General features: G+C 35.4%; 1 protein-coding gene across 2 annotated transcripts in view; it reads left to right on the top strand.

Annotated features, from left to right (window-relative positions):
• The window catches only part of TRIM33 (tripartite motif containing 33), a 161756-nt gene that overhangs the window by 124586 nt on the left and 16950 nt on the right, over positions 1-20220 (top strand). For both annotated transcript variants that reach the window (XM_068540555.1, XM_068540554.1), the window contains exons 5-11: positions 1688-1804; positions 4315-4429; positions 6486-6632; positions 7115-7232; positions 8665-8939; positions 9548-9712; positions 13448-13648. In XM_068540555.1, coding sequence (XP_068396656.1) covers positions 1688-1804; positions 4315-4429; positions 6486-6632; positions 7115-7232; positions 8665-8939; positions 9548-9712; positions 13448-13648 — 1138 coding nt within the window. The remainder of the gene's footprint in view (positions 1-1687; positions 1805-4314; positions 4430-6485; positions 6633-7114; positions 7233-8664; positions 8940-9547; positions 9713-13447; positions 13649-20220) is intronic.

Below are 20220 nucleotides of genomic sequence, written 5' to 3'. Positions count from 1 at the left end.
GTACATGAGCTGCTTGTATATTCTGGAGATTAATCCTTTGTCAGTTGCTTCATTTGAAAATATTTTCTTCTATTCTGAGGGTTGTTTTTTTCATCTTGTTTATGGTTTCCTTTGCTGTGCAAAAGCTTTTAAGTTTCATTAGGTCCCATTTGTTTATTTTTGTTTTTATTTCCATTTCTCTAGGAGGTGGGTCAAAAGGATCTTGCTGTGATTTACATCATAGAGTGTTCTGTCTATGTTTTCCTCTAAGAGTTTTATAGTGTCTGGTCTTACATTTAAGTCTTTAATCCATTTTGAGTTTATTTTTGTGTATGGTGTTCAGGAGTGTTCTAATTTCATTCTTTTACATGTAGCTGTCCAGTTTTCCCAGCACCACTTATTGAAGTGGCTGTCTTTTCTCCATTGTATATTCTTGCCTCCTTTATCAAAGATAAGGTGACCATATGTGTGTGGGTTTATATCTGGGCTTTCTGTTGTGTTCCATTGATCTATATTTCTATTTTTGTGCCAGTACCATATTGTCTTGATTACTGTAGCTTTGTAGTATAGTCTGAAGTCAGGGAGCCTGATTCCTCCAGCTCTGTTTTTCTTTCTCAAGATTGCTTTGGCTCTTCAGGGTCTTTTGTGTTTTCATACAAATTGTAAAAAATTTTTGTTCTAGTTCTGTGAAAAATGCCATTGCTAATTTGATAGGGATCACATTGAATCTGTAGGTTGTTTTGGGTAGTATAGTCATGGTATATCTCTCCATCTGTTTGTATTGTCTTTGATTTCTTTCATCAGAGACACTGTGTTCTTATTGCAGACTATGTACGCCTCCAGTATAGCTCATTTCACAGTGTAGTATCATTTCATATTTGTGCCTATTTATTATGAAAATATGAACAATAATGGATTTTTTTTTACCCATGTATCCCTAGCATATAGAAGAAGCCCTAAAATACTTGTTGACTTAATGAGCAATTTACACAGAGGTAATAAAACTAGCAAAGAAAACCATTCTGCCTTCCTAGCAAACAAAGAACTGTAGTCTTTTACTGTCTAATTTTCACTATTTTAATATTAGCAAATCTTAACATATACCACTTGGTTGACAGAGTTAAAATAAAACTGGTGTTGGTCATATTTTTAATTGATATAACCCTTTTGGAAAAGTTTGACAATATTTACAGTCTAGAACTGAAAAATTATTTCAAGTGGTGATTGCAAAGACAAGATAAAGAATAAAGTCAGATGCAGAGTTGCACATACATTGTGACTGAAAAGACTAAGGAACTAGATATTACAGTAGTAGCAATGATTTTATGTTGTTGGAACTGTGGGTGGTTTTCCCACCTTGAAAGTATTTTGTATAATGTGGTTGTATTTTATGATTTAATATGTATACAACTTACACCAGTATTTAGATTTTTATAAAAATGCAATCCTGAATCAAAACTCTAATTTAAGAGCACTTGAACAGTTTTGAGTAATTTTTTTTGTCTTAATAGTGGCTTCACAGTGTCAGGTTAAGAGGGAAGGGGGATTGGTAGTTAAAAGTTGCTGGTAACATAGGGGGTGTGTGGCCAGCATAGAATGTTGATCATTTAAGTAAGGTTTCAAGATTGACTCATGCAGCAGTTTTTCATTTCCAAATCGTAATCGTAAATTTTCCATTTTAAATGTAATTGTTGTTTTTGTTTTAAAGGTATCAATTTTTAGAAGAAGCTTTTCAAAACCAGAAAGGTGCAATTGAGAATCTACTGGCTAAGCTTCTTGAGAAGAAGAATTATGTTCATTTTGCAGCTACTCAGGTGCAGAATAGGTAAGTGTGTTTCCTTAAAACCATAATTTCAGTTTAAGGATTATTAAACACGATGGGTCCAGTTTAAATTTGTTTTCCTTCTGTATTATAGTAAGCATATACAGAAAACATTTTTTTGGAGGGGTAAATGGTATGTTTGAGTTTGGATTATGATCATTGTTAATTAAAGAGAATTTAATTGCTTCAAATTGTGAATACTCTTTTAGGATACATCTTTGACTGTTTTATAATTAATATGACTCTAGTCTTTGTCAGCCTTAGTTAAATGTAGAAAAACCAATTAATGTGTAGAGAGTGGAATTATAAAATTTTAACTAGAGACTGTGTGGAAGACAGGAGAGAGTATGAACAGTGGTGGACAAATTAATTTTCCATCTGTAAAACAAGCATTAAAAACAGTACTTATCTTACTGGTATTATTATGAGAACACAGTTTCTGGCATATAGTAAACCCTCAGATTGTAGCTGTTGTTATTTTTATCAATAACACTATCAGTTTTTTAAAATCCTATTTTCGTTCATTTCTGAATAAACTAAATTTATTGATAAAGCAAGGGGGACTGGGACTTCCCTGGCTGTTCAGTGGTTAAGACTCCATGCTTCCACTGCAGGGGGCACGGGTTCGATCCCTGGTCGGGGAACTAAGATCCTGCATGCCGCAAAGTGGGACTAAGTTCTATAGTGAGTAGGTTAAGAAGATTAGGACTCTTAAAGGAGTCCTTAAAGACAAACACTTGGAGCTGGCATAATTAAAACCCATATATGTTCCTAGAGGTATGAATAGGGTTGATATGTATTTATTCTTCAGATTCACAAATATTGAGACTTCTAGAATATTAAAATTAATTTATGACGATTTAAAATGACACAGTAAATACTCAAAAAGTATTGAAGATGAATGAATGAATAGTACATTGTATATTATTGATACATTAGAAAATAGTACATTAGACATTAGTAAGAATTTATAACTTTCATCTTAAAAAGTGATACCAAAGGAAAATAAAGGCTCCTCAGAGGTTGTAGATAATATGTAAATATATAGATATACACTAGTCATGGTTAGTTCTCGTGGATATGTCAGGATGTTTTTTATATTGCTGATATGTTGTAGATGATATTGGAGAGGATAACTGTCTTCTCATAAATTACAGATGGATGTTCTTTCCAGAGAAAGGGTAGTGAGATAACTCATATGGCAATCCCATATTTTTATATGTATATTTTGTGTATATGTTCCTGAATCTGTGTAGAGAAGTGAAGTTTATGTGTTACAAGATTGAGAAGGGTTGGGGAGATTATTTCATCTCCAGAAAGCTTAAAAAAAAAAAAAAGTATTAAAGTAATAAAATGTCTATACTTCTCCTGTTAGACAGATTCTTCGATGACCTTTCTCCATTTTTTAATGTACCTTCATTTTTTTTGCTGCCTTCACAATTGAACATATATTATACATGCTTAAATCCAGGGGAGTTTGACTCTGCTTTCAGCATGCTTAATGGTTTCAACCTTTGGCTGAATCGTTTTAAGGTCATGTGTTCTTACCACTAGTGATCAGCATTCTCATTTTTAAAAATGTCTTCCACTCATTTTAATAAGATAAGGACAAAATTGAGTAAAATTTTTAAATCAGTGCCTGAAGTACAAAGGAGGGAAAACTACATTTTTGACCCGGTGTATTCAAGTTATTCAAATTTGAATTTGGTAAATGAAAGGCAGTTTTAGCAGTTGAAAGTGTCAGTTATAGTTTGTACAGAAGTAGAATGTGTATAAAAGTTTAAGGTTACCATCTTATGATTGTTTGTTAACATTATATGTATTTATATTAGTAGAATTCTTCTCTTTCTATTTTATAAATAGCAAGGTATTGGCTATTTCATATTTACAACCAAAACTTTCATAACTACATGGGAGCTTATACCTGTTTCTAAAACATCTAACAGCTGTTTTTAAAAAAGGAATGAAAATGTTTTATTCCCTTAACCATATACAGTAGGAAATCATTTTGAGAAGAACCTATGGAAGGGGTGTATCTGAATTCACATTTGAAGTAGTTTTAGTGAAACTAAATGCGTCTAAGCTTCCTCTTGTTTCAAAAGATAATAATAGTATTGGTTGCAACATTTTTTTTTGCACATTGGTTCTGTTTATTCTTAATGCTTCTCAAGAACAATGTGCCATATTTGACACTAACCAGCAATCACTGATGTCAGTTGTTTGTGTTTATCACATTCATGTCATAGAAACTAAAGGAGATTACCATCTAGATTAATAAACTGTCCTTTATGAACTTAATTTAAAATTAATAAATATTTAATCCATTCTTTGTCTACATACATAACTTGTTTGGACCAAACTGAGTGGTCAGGTCTGCCAAAACATAAGTTGTACATTTGACAAAGGTTTAATTTTACTCGGTTAAGTGCCCAGTTGGATGAATTTCTGTAACAGTTGGTAATTCAGAGACATAGGATAAGTCTATAACCTAATGATGCATTTCTCTTATTCAGGATAAAAGAAGTAAATGAGACTAACAAACGAGTAGAACAGGAAATTAAAGTGGCCATTTTCACCCTTATCAATGAAATTAATAAGAAAGGAAAATCTCTGTTACAGCAGCTAGAGGTATGGTTCAAAGCCAAAATAAAACAAAAACTGCTTCTCTTGCTCTTTAGCTGTTTTTTAATGTTTATTGAAAGCTCTTTTAGATTGGTTGGGGGTGGGTATGAAAGTAAAAATTAAAAAAATTTTTTTGTGTGTTTTTTGTTGGAAAATAGGCCTTTTTCAAGTTAGTTACTTTGCAGCCCAATTTAACACTTTAGATGTATCAATTAGGAGATAGTGTTGTTCTCTTAGGAATGAAAGAATTATTACTAAAATGTGATATAAATGAAGACAAAGCTGACCTGCCACATTCCCTCTTCTCCTCCCCACAAGATAGGTCCTCAATTTAACTTTTACATATGAATGTATATTGGGAGTCTTACTGACTCATGTGTGTTCTTCACTTTATTTTTTAAATGTTCCATAGTTTTGCTAAAAATGTTGCTCATTTTGAAACTTAAACTTTAAATTTACTCATAATTTTGTTATATTAGGTCTTTGTGTTGTATATTGAGATTAATATGTGAATGTAAATTTCTAGATGAGAATCCAGTCAATTTGTGAAATCTAAATTAAGTATTAATCAAAGACTCTACTGACCATAGTTGGCTGGTTCTCAAAATTTTGTGCTTTTAAGTTGGCTTAGATGATACGGGGTTATGTTTAAACCACCATTGAATAGTAACAATTTAAATTACATGAATATTTGATTATTTAACTTTTAATTACTATTAATCTCAAATTTTTCATAGGAGATTTTTTTTCTGTTCCATTCCTTCATAGAAAATTGTTGAAATACTAGACACAGTTACATATAAATAAAATAAATGTCAACAGAGAATTATTTCTGAATTTCTGTCTTTTGAAATACATCTTGCCATTGAGACACAATTGTGAAATTAAAAGTACTCTCACAAATATTGTTAAATTTTGAGGTCTCTTGCTACTGTTGTATATCCAGCCGAGTTGCAGTTAACCCTAATAGATTTTTGTTTTCAGAAGGACCTTGTAAATGGAGAGCATGAGCAAGCAATTATTTTTGATACCTTTTAATTTACAGTAAATACATTTTAATTATAGGTCTAAAGTAATGTTCTGAAACCATTTCAAGAACTTTTGAATTAAAAGATGCCTCTTAATGCTAAAATATACACAAATACCTACTGATAAATCTGCCACATATTTCCAACATGCTAATGAGTTAAGCAGTAGATGTTTTCTAGTGCACTGTGTTTCTAAACTTTGTAAGATAGAGGTTTTCCTATAAGCTTTATAAAAGGGATGATTTCCAGGGAAGTTGTAAATGAAACTTCTGTCATTTGAATATTTTTATCCATTGATTTACATTATAAAATGAGTAACTTATTTCCTTAGGGAAAAAATTGTTCAGTAAACCCAGTTGAGTCAGTTTTGTAAGAAAGTGGTTAAGAATGAAGAGGCAAGTTGTTCAGTATGCTGAATGTCAAAGGACATAGGATATCACCTGTCCCTTCTGGGAATTTTTGTTCCCAGAAAGCAGTTTATTTTTCCTTTGCAGCACTTTCCTTCCACCCTCACTTACTCCCTTGTTCTTTATGAACTTTTGTCATATAAGAAGCTTCCCTAGCTCTACTCTTAGAGCTCTGGAATTCATCTTTCTCCTTTTGTCTTAAATGTTGAAAATAAGAGATTTTAACTCCAGCCTCATGCCATGCACCACAGAATTTTCTTTGGCCTGAGAAGTGTGTTAAGATCATATAAAATTATTTCTAAAGGTCAGCTCATATGTCATAGGCTCTATATATTAGATTAGCCTAATAGACACTTTTTAACAAAGGCTCTTCATCTTCTGAAGGAAAGGGGAGATATCACTAACATTAATTTCTGTATGTGGAATGTCTACTTTGGACTATAGAACTAACTTTTGGTCCCACTTTTGTTAGTGACCTTTTCCTTGATCATAGACTCATTAAATAATGCACTTATTAAGTTATCCCATTTTTAAAAAGAAATACAGGTATTGTGTTCACTTGCAATAGAAATTATGAGTTGATTTTTTTATACAGAATTCTTCAGTGAACCTGTTGTTCCGTTTCAGAATGTTACAAAAGAAAGACAGATGAAGTTACTACAGCAACAGAACGACATCACAGGCCTTTCCCGGCAGGTGAAGCATGTTATGAACTTTACAAACTGGGCAATTGCTAGTGGTAGCAGCACGGCACTACTGTACAGCAAGCGACTGGTGAGACACATAGTATCTTATTTTTCTTTAAATTGACTTTATTAAGATATTATTTACATTCAGTGAACTGCACCTGTTTAAAGTATAGATTTTGAATTTTAGTAAAAGTTATCACCATCACATCAAAATACAGAAAATTTCCGTCACCCACAAAAGTTTTCTTATTTTTGTCTATCCCTGGCCTTGGGCAACCATTAGTCTGATTTCTCTCATTTTCTAGAATTTCATATAAATGGAATCATACAGTAAGTCTTGAGTCAATCATAGGTTTTGGAGATACCTAGTAGTATAATGTAGTTTATCACCAGAAATGGCAGAAGTTCAAGCATGCGCCTTCGATTGCTAATATCGTTTTTTAAACACTGATACTGTCTCATCTGAGATGGACACTGTGGGGCTACATGAGCTTTCATGTCTTTATCTTGTATATTTTCTCAAGTGATATTTAATTTTAAGACTAATGTGAATTTTTTCCCTTTTAGATTACTTTTCAATTGCGCCATATTTTGAAAGCACGGTGTGATCCTGTCCCTGCTGCTAATGGAGCAATACGTTTCCATTGTGATCCCACCTTCTGGGCAAAGAACGTAGTCAATTTAGGTGAGAAATAACTCGTTTTATGGCTATACCTTGGAACGCTGAATTAGGAGGAGAAAGCATCTACAACAAATTTTAGATACTTAAAGTTTTTAAACTTCATTCTAACATGTAAACTTTTTGGAAAATATGTTCTTCATTGGAAACTTACTTCAGCTATGTTCATTACATCTTTAAGAATGTTGAGGGTCTCCTCTGTATAGTTTTTTAAATTATGTATCATTTCTAACTTTTTCCCCACATCTTTTAAAATTGATATTGACTGTTAAGTATCAGAAACTTACCAAATGGGTCTTTAGTCTTTGGAAGAATTTCTTACATGCTTAGTAGCTTATGTATTAATTGTACAAAATTGCCCACTTGAGGAGGACCTCCATCCAGTATGCTGGTGTGTCCGAATGCCATGTTCTGAGGAATGTTTGAAAGATAAGAGCAGCTCTTTTCACATGGAAGACAAATGGTCTTTGCATTTGTTACTCCACAGTGTGGACCTAAGGGCCTTAAGGTGAAAGTTACAGATAGGCATACAAAACCAGCTCAATTTAAAGTAAAACAAAACCCCCAAAACTAACCAACAATTAGAGCTGTCTACAGATTGATTAAACTCATTTTCAGAATACTCCAAGTCCTCACCATTGGAAGCTGCAAAAGCAGAGGTGGGTGGCCTTTTGTAAAAAAATGTAATCTTTGTGTATATTCGTTTGGCTATACCTTTAGATCAGGCATCGGCAAACTATTTTTGTGTGACGTGGTACCTAAGTTTGGTTTTTACGTTTTAAAGGGTTGTAAAAGCAAACAAGTTAAAAACAAAGAGTATACGACAGATTTTATGTGGCCTGCAAAGCCTAAAGTATCTGGCTTATTACAGGAAAAAGGTTTGCGAACTCTACCTTAGATCAAACCTTACTAAAATTTGCCTTCTATCTTTAGAAAGTACCTGGCTCTGTAAAAAGGAAGGAGAATTTGTCATCTCCAAGGGTATAAGTAGTTTAAAACATTCAACATTTCCACAGAAGACAGTTTTGTAGCAATATAGTACTCTGCCCTGCACATTTTGACCATCCAAAGGCAGGTGGAATCAGTATTAGCAATCTTGAGTATCCTTGAATCTTCTCAGGGGAGAGATGATTTAGACTGCCTAGATGGGCCTCCTCTAATACTGTCTCTTTCAGCTCTTTAATTTTCTGTACATCTGTGTCAAAAATAAGGGCAGATAATATATTATTCTGAGTAATCAAAAGTCAGTTAATTGGCTTTGGACTATATTAGGTTTCTGATCTTCATCATCTTTAAACCTAGCTCCCATCCCTGCTGTGCTGTTGGAAAATTTGAGTGGTGATAGTTGTCAGAGGAAAGAGGAAAATATAATGATTAACCCACAAAGTAGATGTTAGTTGATTACATGCAAATTATTCTCATTTTTTAAATCCTTCAGGTAATCTAGTAATAGAGAGTAAACCAGCTCCTGGTTATACTCCTAATGTTGTAGTTGGGCAAGTTCCGCCAGGGACAAACCACATTAGTAAAACCCCTGGACAGATTAACTTAGCACAACTTCGACTCCAGCACATGCAACAACAAGTGTATGCACAGAAACATCAGCAGTTGCAGCAGATGAGGATGCAGCAGCCACCTGCACCTGTACCAACAACAACAGCAACAACACAGCAGCACCCTAGACAAGCAGCCCCTCAGATGTTACAACAACAGGCGAGTATTATTATATCACTGCACTATTGATATAAATTATGAAGACCTCGAGACTACACTCTGTCCTATATAGATGAGTTACACATTTCAAAGTTACTGATGGGGACAGAGCTCAAAGGTCAGTTTAAACATTTGCCCTTGGGTATGGCAGGGATGTGGGGGAGCTGTGAGGAAGGACAAGAAGTAAATACTTACGATGGGAAACAAAATTAACTCAGTAGTACTGTGGAGGTATACACGTTTTTATCCCTCTATACCAGATCTTTTTTGTTTAAACGTGGTTTTGGGCCAAAGAGCCATGTTGTTTCCTCCTGAGATCTGACACGTTCTTTAGGCTTTTGTTCAAATCATTCCCATCCCTGTATCTTTCCTGCTCTCTCCCATCCAAATGAAAACTATTAATCCAGGGTTGATTAAGTTAATGCTGATAGGCTTTAAAACACACATATACTGAGAGAAGGAGATTGGGGCAAGAGATGAGGAAAATGACTTACACTTTTTACTTTATGCCCTTCTATCCTGACAAAATTATTCTTATCATAACGTTTTATAATTGAAAGATAAATTTATAAATATTGTTACATAAATGCAATTTCTGCCTTTTGCAGCCTCCAAGATTGATCAGTGTGCAAGCAATGCAAAGAGGCAACATGAACTGTGGAGCTTTCCAAGCCCATCAGATGAGATTGGCTCAGAATGCTGCCCGAATACCAGGGATACCCAGGCACAGTGGCCCTCAGTATTCCATGATGCAGCCACACCTCCAAAGACAAGTATGCCTAGAGTTCCATTTGTAAGAATCATATAATTTTAAAACTAAAAGACAACAGTTTTCTTAATCAGTTGTGGGGTGGAGGGAGGGGTGGTCATTGATACGTTTGAGAATTTGATTAATGCTATTATGTATCTTCTTGTCCCAGAAAAATACACATAAAATTTTTATTAAATTTTTTTTTCACATCTTTATTGGATAATTGCTTTACAATGTTGTGTTAGTTTCTACTGTACAACACAGTGAATCAGCTATATGTATACATATATCTCCATATCCCGTCCTCTTGAGCCTCCCTCCCACCCTTCCTATCCCACCCGTCTAGGTGGACACAAAGCACCGAGAGCTGATCTCCCTGTGCTATGCGGCTGCTTCCCACTAGCCATCGGTTTTGCATTTGGTAGTGTATATATGTCAGTGCTACTCTCTCACTTCGTCCCAGCTTCCCCCCCGCAACCCTGCCGTGTCCTCAAGTCCATTCTCTACATCTGCATCTTTATTCCTGCCCTGCCACTAGGTTCGTCAGTACCGTTTTTTTAGGTTCCGTATGTATGCGTTAGCATATGCTATTTGTTTTTCTCTTTCTGACTTACTTCACTCTGTACAACAGACTCATACAGACTTCATCCACCTCACTACAAATAACTCAATTTCGTTCCTTTTTATGGCTGAGTAATATTCCATTGTATGTGTGTGCCACATCTTCTTTATCTGTTCATCTGTCGATGGACATTTAGGTTGCTTCCATGTCCTGGCTATTGTAAATAGTGCTGCAGTGAACACTGTGGTACATGACTCTTTTTGAATTCTGGTTTTCTCAGGGTATATGCCCAGTAGTGGGATTGCTGGGTCATATGGTAGTTCTATTTTTAGTTTTTTAAGGAACCTCCCTACTCTTCTCCATAGTGGCTGTTATCTCTTTACATTCCCACCAACAGTACAGGAGGGTTCCCTTTTCTCCACACCCTCTCCAGCATTTATTGTTTGTAGATTTTTTGATGATGGCCATTCTGACCGGTGTGAGGTGATACCTCGTTGTGGTTTTGATTTGCATTTCTCTAACGATTAGTGATGTTGAGCATCTTTTCATGTGTTTGTTGGCAATCCGTATGTCTTCTTAGGAGAAATGTCTAAATTTTTATTAAATTTTAACAGTTTCTTTGATGTCATTAAACCCATAGTATACTCTGGGTTGAGAATCTCTGATCTAGTCCAACCAATTCATTTTACAGAAGTGAAAAACAAAGGAGCTTGTTGTTATGTACCCACAATCATAAGAGACAATGGTAGAATTAAGATTAAAACTTTAATTTCCTAAAATTGTTCCTCTGCTCTTTTAATGTGACATTTTGACTTTTTTTTTTTTTCTTCACTCAGTATTGTTCCTTTTAGGATAGATATACCTACTCTTAAAAATAAGTGTGTTTAGAGGCATGTTTTCTAATCTTTGCTTGAATAGTAGATTATATTTGTATAGGAGGTATGAGTATAAAAATGAGGCTACTTTTGCATAGGATTTCTAGTTATATAAAAAATAAAGGTCATTTTATAATTGTCAGAGTGACGTTTCTCAAAGCATGATTTAAAGACCATCAGAATGACTGGGGCACCATGTCTGAAACAGATTTTGAACCATATCCACTAAATCAACATTTCCAGGAGGGGAGTACTCATAAATATGTGAACTTTTACTGACTCAGATCGATCTGCATACTGAAGTCCTAGATCAGCGATCCTTCAACTTTTTGTCCCAATTACCTCCAGAAAGACTTTTGAAAAATACACACTCCCTCACATTTGAAGGTTGACATTTAAAACTTCCATTACAAGTTTAAGTTTAAATAGTTGCAAAGGACATACTGTTTAGCATATTGTAAATATTGACATTATAAAGTAAAACCCTTACATTTTTCTTGTAAGTGGATCCACTGGAGTCCCAAATACAGAGGCAAGTTCTTTTTTGAAAGTCAAAATTATATACTCCCTTTTCCCCATGGACTTGAATTTCTGTTCTACTTTTACAGAATTTTATCTTAATATATTTAAGATATAGATTTAAGATATTCACAAATCTGATAGACTTGTGAATCAGTTTGTTGTAATTTTCTGCTGGAAAGATGTCTGTTGCAATTTGAAAATTCTTAAATTTCCAGTTTATAATGCAGTTATTAAGCTTTAAAACTTTTTCTTTAGACCAAATTTTCGTTACAGTTACTCCTATACAGTTGTTTAAACAATATATTTACATGGTTTAAGATTATTAGGAAACAAAAATAAAATTCTTTTAGATATACATTTCTTTATTAGATACATGGAGCCTTTCCCCTTCCTTCATTTATGCACGTTTGTATGTCTGTTACCTTGTAACAGTAATAGAGTAAGTCAGAATTCAACGCCGATTTTTATTACTAGTTTTTTTGTTGTTGTTATTTTCATGTGATGCTCAGGAAACTTGTTCACAAAAATATGTATCTGGGAATTCAAAACGAGTTTTAAAATCTTTTTTTATCAGTTGACAGCTTCTTCAGGTCTTTCTTTGTTTTTGTTGATCACCAAGTATCAGAACCCACTCAGAGATTACCCAGGTTTCAGAGTCAGGCACTTTGTCAGCAACTTGACACCTTTATTTTCAACTGTACCTTTGTCTGTCTCTTCAGGAGATTTTTTGTTTGTTTTGTTTTTCACCCTGGGGCAATATGCTAGATAAGATTGGGAATGAGTTAGAGATATGCTGTTTTGTATTTTGTTTTTGGAGGAGAAGGGCAGTTGTGAAAGAAGTAGTTGGAAAAAAGAACTCACAGACCATGGCACATTCATAGGTAAATTGGGTTTTCCTCCGGAAAAAAAGTATATATGAAGGTCAACTATCTAGACTTTAATTTCCTTAAAAATATTCACATACCCATGTACCCCTTAGTGTACTTGGAAAGCCTTCAAGTATTACCAGGGGGCAGGTACACCCTTTGGAAAGGTGCAGAAGCTACATAATCGGATTAACCAACCATCTCAGAACATTGTCCTTAGACTTTTGGGCCCCTACAGAAATCACTGAATGTTAGAATTTTAAGTTTTTAAATACTTCAAATGATTTATATGTGTATAGTAATTTATTTCCCAAAGATTTTAATCTGTGTACTATCTTAAATGATCCTCATAACACTCCTCATAAAGACAGGTATACATTTTCATTCATCATTATCCACATTTCTAAATTACCAAGATTGTGATTTGGCCTAAAATCACATAGTATTAAGAGCCAGGAATTGATACCACGTTTCCATTTGTAAATTCGTTGTTCTTTCTACCATATCAGTTACATAATACACAATTATACAATTAATTATTTTTATTTTAAAAAGGCAGAAGTGTCAAAGTAAAATATAGGCAGAAGAGTGGCTTTCCTGGTCTGATGTTTGAAAACTTAAGGGGCTTCCAGATCATCTATTTATATATATCTTTGTTATGAAGTAAAATCATATCACCAGTCTGACAGGGTACAATTATTGGCAAGTCTATTTTTTTTCTAAATACTACACAAAAATGAATAGAAAAATGATAAGTTTGAATTTTATTTTTCCTGCATAAGTTTGAGAGGGCCTACTTCTTTGTCTCTCAGCCACAGGTATCAAACTCTGAACTTGTGTATCCTTCCTAAACTGAAACTTGTTGTCAAGGTATTGTTCATATTTGGATATCCTGGCAGATCAAGTAATGATAACATCTTTTTTCCTAACAGCACTCAAACCCAGGGCATGCTGGACCCTTTCCTGTTGTGTCGGTGCACAACAACCCAGTCAATCCAACCAGCCCTACTACAGCTACTATGGCAAATGCAAATCGAGGTCCCACCAGCCCATCTGTTACAGCAATAGAACTAATTCCCTCAGTTACCAATCCAGAAAACCTTCCGTCTCTGCCAGATATTCCACCCATACAGGTTTGTATTTAAGTTGAGTGAGAGATTTAAAACCTTGTGTTAATTAGGGACTTAGAGTATATATTTCTGGTTGTTTTTGTTTTTTTAAATTCAGGAGCAATATTTTTTTCGAAATTTCCAAAAAGTAGAGTATAAATAATTTGAATTTTAAAAAGTTATGTGTACTAAAACTAGCACTCCTCAGTATTTTAAAGCTACAGAGTGTCAGCTTTGCTGATCTTTCTGTCATCTGCTAGCAGGCAAACTTCGTGTTAAATGAAACACTTCTGATGTAGGTTTAGATCCAGAGAGGAGACCCAGTACCAAAATAGTTAAATTTTTGTCAGTCTTCTGTTAGGTGCAAAAGGGATAGTCAACCCCGGGTGCAAACAGGTTGGACTGAGAAAGGAAGAGGTTGGAAGGTCTAGATATTAGGCATGTGGCGGAGGGGGGGTGGGTGTATACTGAGAGAGGAAGTAATAATGAGGAGTAGAAGATGGAATGGGAAAGGCCTCTGAGCTGTCTTGTCCCTTTCACCTGTAGCGTTTTCCTGAAGAAAAATATCATTCAGTGCCTTCAGAAATTTCATAAATTCATTTGAATTAGAAGCATTTTATTTTTAAATGTAAATATAAAACTTGAAGGTTGTACTGGGTCATTTCAAGCATTGTATGAGTTATTCAGAGTCAGGGGTCACCATGGGAGCAAGGAGCAGTGAAATTACTAAGACACTAGGACCCATGACTCTCTACTCTTCGTTGCGGTGTGGAGGCTTCTCACTGCAGTGGCTTCTCTTGTTGCGGAGCACGGGCTCTAGGTTCGCGGGCTTCAGTAGTTGGCGGCACGCGTGGGCTTCTGTAGTTGTGGCACACGGGCTTACTTGCTCTGTGGTATGTGGGATCTTCCCAGACCAGGGATCGAACACGTGTCCCCTGCATTGGCAGGCAGATTCTTAACCACTGTGCCACCAGGGAAGTCCCTGTAGTGGTGTTGAGAGTACTGGACTACTGTATAGAATGGAAAATTTTGGAATATATCAATAAAAAGTAAAATTTATAAGTTGTAAGCTTATAATTTATAAACTTTCAGTTTAATGCTTGAAATCATCTCATATGATATATAATATCCCTATTTCATGGAAGAGAGTAAGGGTGGTTAGTGACTTTCTCAGTGTCACCCAGTAAATGGGTAAGTTGGAATTCAAAGCCCAGCTCCTGATTACTAAACTGAGAAAGTCCAGTTCTCTCCCCACTTCTGTCCATAGAGATAGCAACGAGGTGGTTTGAGATCGTAGGCCTGGAAAGGTAGAGTATTAAGGGCCTTTGGGCAACCAGAGAGAGGTAGGTACAGTATTAAAGGAGTCGTTTAAGTTTTACTAAGCACTCCATGCTAAAGTGCCTGGGCATTGAAGATAAAAAGAAACAAAACTTTGTTCCAATTCTTAAGAAACTTTCAAAGGGAAAAGAAAGGTTGCTTATGTCAAACTTAACGTAATCTGCAAGGGCCACTCTCACAGAGAGCAGGTAGAGGAAGGATGGATGCTCCACATCTTTGAAAAGCTGGGCATCATAAGGGAAATGGGTCCTTATTAGATTTTCCTTGTCATCTTTCACAGAAGAACTTTGAAATCAAGACAAGAAGCTCCAGAATATATCCCTCCCATCTTTAGTTTTTTAGGGTGGGGTAGAAGGAGCAGAATCCATACCTTCTGTTATGAACCTCCTCTTCCTTGCAGACATAATGCCTAACCTTATTTTTATTTACTGATTTATTAAAGTATTGACTGCTTTAAAAAACTGAGATATAGTTCACATACCATAAAATCCAACTTTAAAAAATGTACTTACAATTCAGTCAGTGGTTCTTAGTATATTCACAAGATTGTGCAACTATCACCACTGTCTAATTCCAGAACATTTTCATCACCCCGAAAGAAACTACCCATTTGCAGTCCACTCTCCATTTCCCTCTTTCCCAGCCCTTGGAAATCACAAATTTACTTTGTTTTTATGGATTTGCCTATTCTGGACATTTTGTATGAATGGAATGATGCAATATGTGGCCTTTTGTGTCTGGCTTCTTTCTCTTAGCATAATGTTTATCAGGTCCAAACACGTTGAAGCATGTATCAGTACTTAATTCCTTCTTATGGCTGAATATTCCGTTCTGTGAATATACCACATTTGTTCATCCATCCATCAGTTGATGGATATTTGGGTTTCCACTTCTTGGCTACTAAGAATAATGCTGCTATGAACTTTTGTGTGTAAGTTTTTGTGAACTTGTAGGTTACCAGTTCTCTATGTAAATTTCTAGGAGTGGAATTTCAGGGTCATATTGTATGTTTAAGTTTTTGAGGAACTGCCAAACTCTTTTCCGCAGTGGGTGCACCATGTTACATTCCCACCAACAGTGTCAGTGTATGAGGATTTCAGTTTTTCCACATCCTTGCCAACGCTCATTATTGTCACCTGCTTTTAAGAGCAATTAGAGGTGGGTACCACAAAAGTACAACCACAGTAAGAAGTAGTTAACCATATTAATCAAAAACAGAAAAGGAAGCAAACCTATCATCTCTTGAAGAATCATCTACTTTTTCTCCTATCCTGTAGTTTCCGTGGTATAGTGAAAAGAAAAGAATCCTGGGGGAGGTTACACAGGAAGCAGACAAAGTAGCATTAACTATGCAACGCAGACAGGAAATAAATACAAAACAATTTCAGGTATTTGTTGATATATCTTAGTACTGATCATTACAGCTATCCAGTATAGAGTAGAAGTTGATTTAAATAGAATTCTCTCAGCTTGAATTATTTTTTATTTCACTCTACTATCCATCTCCAGCGGAGTTATAATATGTGGTAGTAATTTTGACCTTGAGGGGATACATGATGAACCTGAATACTTTTTGAATAGCTAAATGAATATTAGAATCTGTTCAGATTAGATTATAATTAATAGATGTCATATTCTAATAGTATATTAAATTCTTTGTAAACAATTTTCCATATTTGGAAAATATGTACTTAATTTATCTGGATACTATACTGGATAATATGAAGTCTTGGGAAAACCATGTGTGTCTTTCAGATATTCACATGTAAATTTAAATGTTATAGAATACCCATTTCTGTATTGTGTTCCAAGTACTGGCTGTCTTCCATCTTTACCAATATGATAGGTAAAAATGATGTTTGGTTATTTCATTTATATTTCTTTTATTCATGTGGTTTGTTATCTTTTCTCAGGTTCATTGATTATTTGAATTTTTTTGTGGATTGTCTTTTTCCTTTGAATTCATAGAAATTTTTTATATAACACCTATTCCATGCAGTTATTTAAGGATGCTTAAAAAACATTGGTTTAATGAATACGTGAATTAATATTTTTCCCGTTAGACTTCTAACTTTATTTATAGTGACTCTTCATCCATGTCTGGTGAAGTATCGAGGTAAATACTTCAGCTAGCATTTCCATGTTGGTGCTGTAGTGGCATCAGGGAAGCCCTTTTATGTACTTCGCGGTTTGCCTCTTCCTAATCTTTCCACTCTTCTAGCCTTAAGGTTGTCTCTCTGGCCAGAGATATAAATCGCAGGTGGGAGAGTATAAAAGGAGTGGGAGTGGGAGTAGAAGAAGGTAACTTGCGACTTTCATGTCTGTTTTGTGGCCCATGTTAGGAACTGCCCCTCTTCACAAATCCTCTAGTTAACTCTAGTTACAGCTAGGGATTTTCCTGTAGTTACAGCTTACAAGTGAATCCTTGGCCAATAACTCTGACCACTGAGCAGGCGCAACTCCTAATATCTCTTAATCGTCCCTCTAGCTAGCCCACAGCAAACTCTCACCTTTAGCCTTTTATGTCTTTGAGATGAGGTTTTTAAAGGGCTTTTCTGAGAAAGGCCTATTTACCTTTTTTAAAATTGAGGTATAATTGACATGTAACATATATTAGTTTCAGTTGTACAACATAGTAATTTGATATTTGTATACATTGCAAAATGATTATCACAATAATTCTAAACATCAGTCACCATACATAGTGTAAAAATTTTGTGTGAGGTGAGGACTTTGAAGATTTTCTCTCTTAGCAACTTTCAGATATACAGTAGAGTATTAATTATAGTCATCATGCTGTACATTACCTCCCCATGATTTATTTTATAACTAGAAGTTTGTACCTTTCGATCCCTTTCACCCATTTCACCCACCTACCAACTCTGACAACCAAAGATCTATCTCTGTATTTACGAGCTTGATTCTGTGTTTGTTTGTTTGTTTTTAAATTCCACATATAACTGAGATCATATGGTATTTGTCTTTCTCTGTCTGACTTATCTCACTTAGCTTAATGCCTTCAGGTCCATCCATATTGTCACAAGTGACAAGATTTCCTTTTTTTTTTAATGGCTAATATTCCATTGTGTATATAGATATAGCACATCTTCTTTATTCATTCATCTGTAGCTTTATCTGTTCATCTGTTGATGGACACTTAGGTTGCTTCCATAACTTTGTTATTATAAATAATGTTGCAGTGAACATGGGGGTGCATATATGTTTCAAATTTGTGTTTGGGGAACTTCCCTGGCGGTCCAGTGGTTAAGATTCTGTACTTCCACTGCAGGGGGCGTGGGTTCGATCTTTGGTCTGGGAACTAAGATCCTGCATGCCGTGCAGTGCAGCCAAAAACATAAAATTTTTTTTTAAATTAGTGTTTTGTTTTTCTTTTTCCTTCATATAAATACCCAGGAGTGGAATTGCTGGATCATATGATAGTTCTATTTTTAATTTTTTAAGAAATTTCTATACTGTTTTCCATAGTGGATGTACCAATTTACATTACCACTACAGTGCACAAGGTTCCCTTTTCTCTACATCCTTACCAACACTTGTTATCTCTTGTCTTTTTAATAGCTATTCTAACTAGCATCAGGTGATAGCTTGTTGTGGTTTTGATTTGCATTTCCTTGATGATTAGTGATGTTGTGCACCTTTGCATGTACCTGTTGGTCATCTCTATGTCTTCTTTGGAAAAATGTCTATTCAGATTCTCTGCCCAATTTTTCTTTTCTTTTTTTTTTTGGCTGCGTTGGGTCTTAGTTGTGGCACATGGGATCTTTCGTTGTGGCGCAGGTTCTTCGTTGTGGCATGCAGGTTTTCTCTCTCTAGTTGTGATGTGCAGGCCCAGGGCACGTGGGCTCTGTACTTGTGATGCGCGGGATCCAGAGTGCCAGGGCTCTGTAGATTGCGGCATGCCCGCTCTCTCGTTGAGGTGCACGAGCTCAGTGATTGTGTCGCACGGGCTTAGTTGCTCCACGGCATGTGGGATCTTAGTTCCCCGACCAGGGATCGAACCTGCGTCCCCTGCAGTGGAAGGCAGATTCTTTACCACTGGACCACCAGGGAAGTCCCTCTGCCCAATTTTTAATTGGATTGTTTGGGGGGTTTTTTGTTTTCGTTTTTGTTTTTTTTTTTTTTTTTGGCTGTGCCTTGCGGCATGCAGGATCTTAGTTCCCCAGCCAGGGGTCAAATCCACACCTTCTGCAGTGGAAGCATGGAGTCTTAACCACTGGACTCCAGGGAAGTCCCTGGATTGTTTGATTTTTTGCTATTGAGTTGTATGAGTTCTTTATGTATTTTGGATATTAACCCTTTATCAGATATATGATTTGTGAATATTTTCTCTCATTCAGTAAGTTTCCTTTTCATTTTGTTGATGGTTTCCTTTGCTTTGCAGAAGCTCTTTAGTTTGATGTAGTCCCACTTGTTTATTTTTGCTTTTGGAATCAGATCCAAAAGATGATTGCCAAGATCAACGTCCAGGAGCTTACTGCCTATGTTTTCTTCTAGAAGTTTTATGGTTTCAGGTCTTACATTTCAGTTCTTTAATCCATTTTGAGTTGATTTCTGTGTATGGTGTAAGATAGTAGTCTGATTCCATTCTTTTGCATGTGGCTCTCCAGTTTTCCAACTGTCCAACATTGTTTATTGAAGAGACTGTCCTTTCCCCTTTGTATATTCTTGGCTCCTTTGCCTTAAATTAACCATACAGGTGTGGGTTTATTTCTGGCATCTTTATTTTGTTCCTTTGATCTGTATGTCTGGTTTTATGCCAACACCATACTGTTTTGATTACTGTAGCTGTGTAATATAGTTTGAAATCCTGGCCTGTGATGCCTCCAGCTTTCTTCTTTCTCAAGATTTCTTTGGCTATTTGGTTTTTTTTGTGGTTCCATAGAAATTGTAGGATTGTTCTATTTCTGTGAAAAATGCCGTTGGAATTTTGGTAGGGATTGCATTGAATTTGTAGATTGCTTTGGGTATTATGGACATTTTAACAATATTAATTCTTCTAATCCATGAGCCCAGAGTATCTTTACATTTATTTGTGTCTTCTTCAGTTTCTTTTATCAGTGTTCCACAGTTTTCAGTGTAGATATCTTTGACCTCCTTGGTTAGATTTATTTCTGGGTAGTTTATGCTTTTTCATGTGATTTTAAATGGGATTGTTTTCTTTTTTTCTTTCTCTTTTTCTGTGTGTGTGTGTATGATGCACTTTATTTATTTGGCCACACCACATGGCTTGCAGAATC

Source organism: Eschrichtius robustus, chromosome 3 (assembly GCF_028021215.1).
Source record: "Eschrichtius robustus isolate mEscRob2 chromosome 3, mEscRob2.pri, whole genome shotgun sequence".
NCBI classification, from domain to species: domain Eukaryota; kingdom Metazoa; phylum Chordata; class Mammalia; order Artiodactyla; family Eschrichtiidae; genus Eschrichtius; species Eschrichtius robustus.
This window is presented reverse-complemented; position numbering and strand designations above follow the sequence as displayed.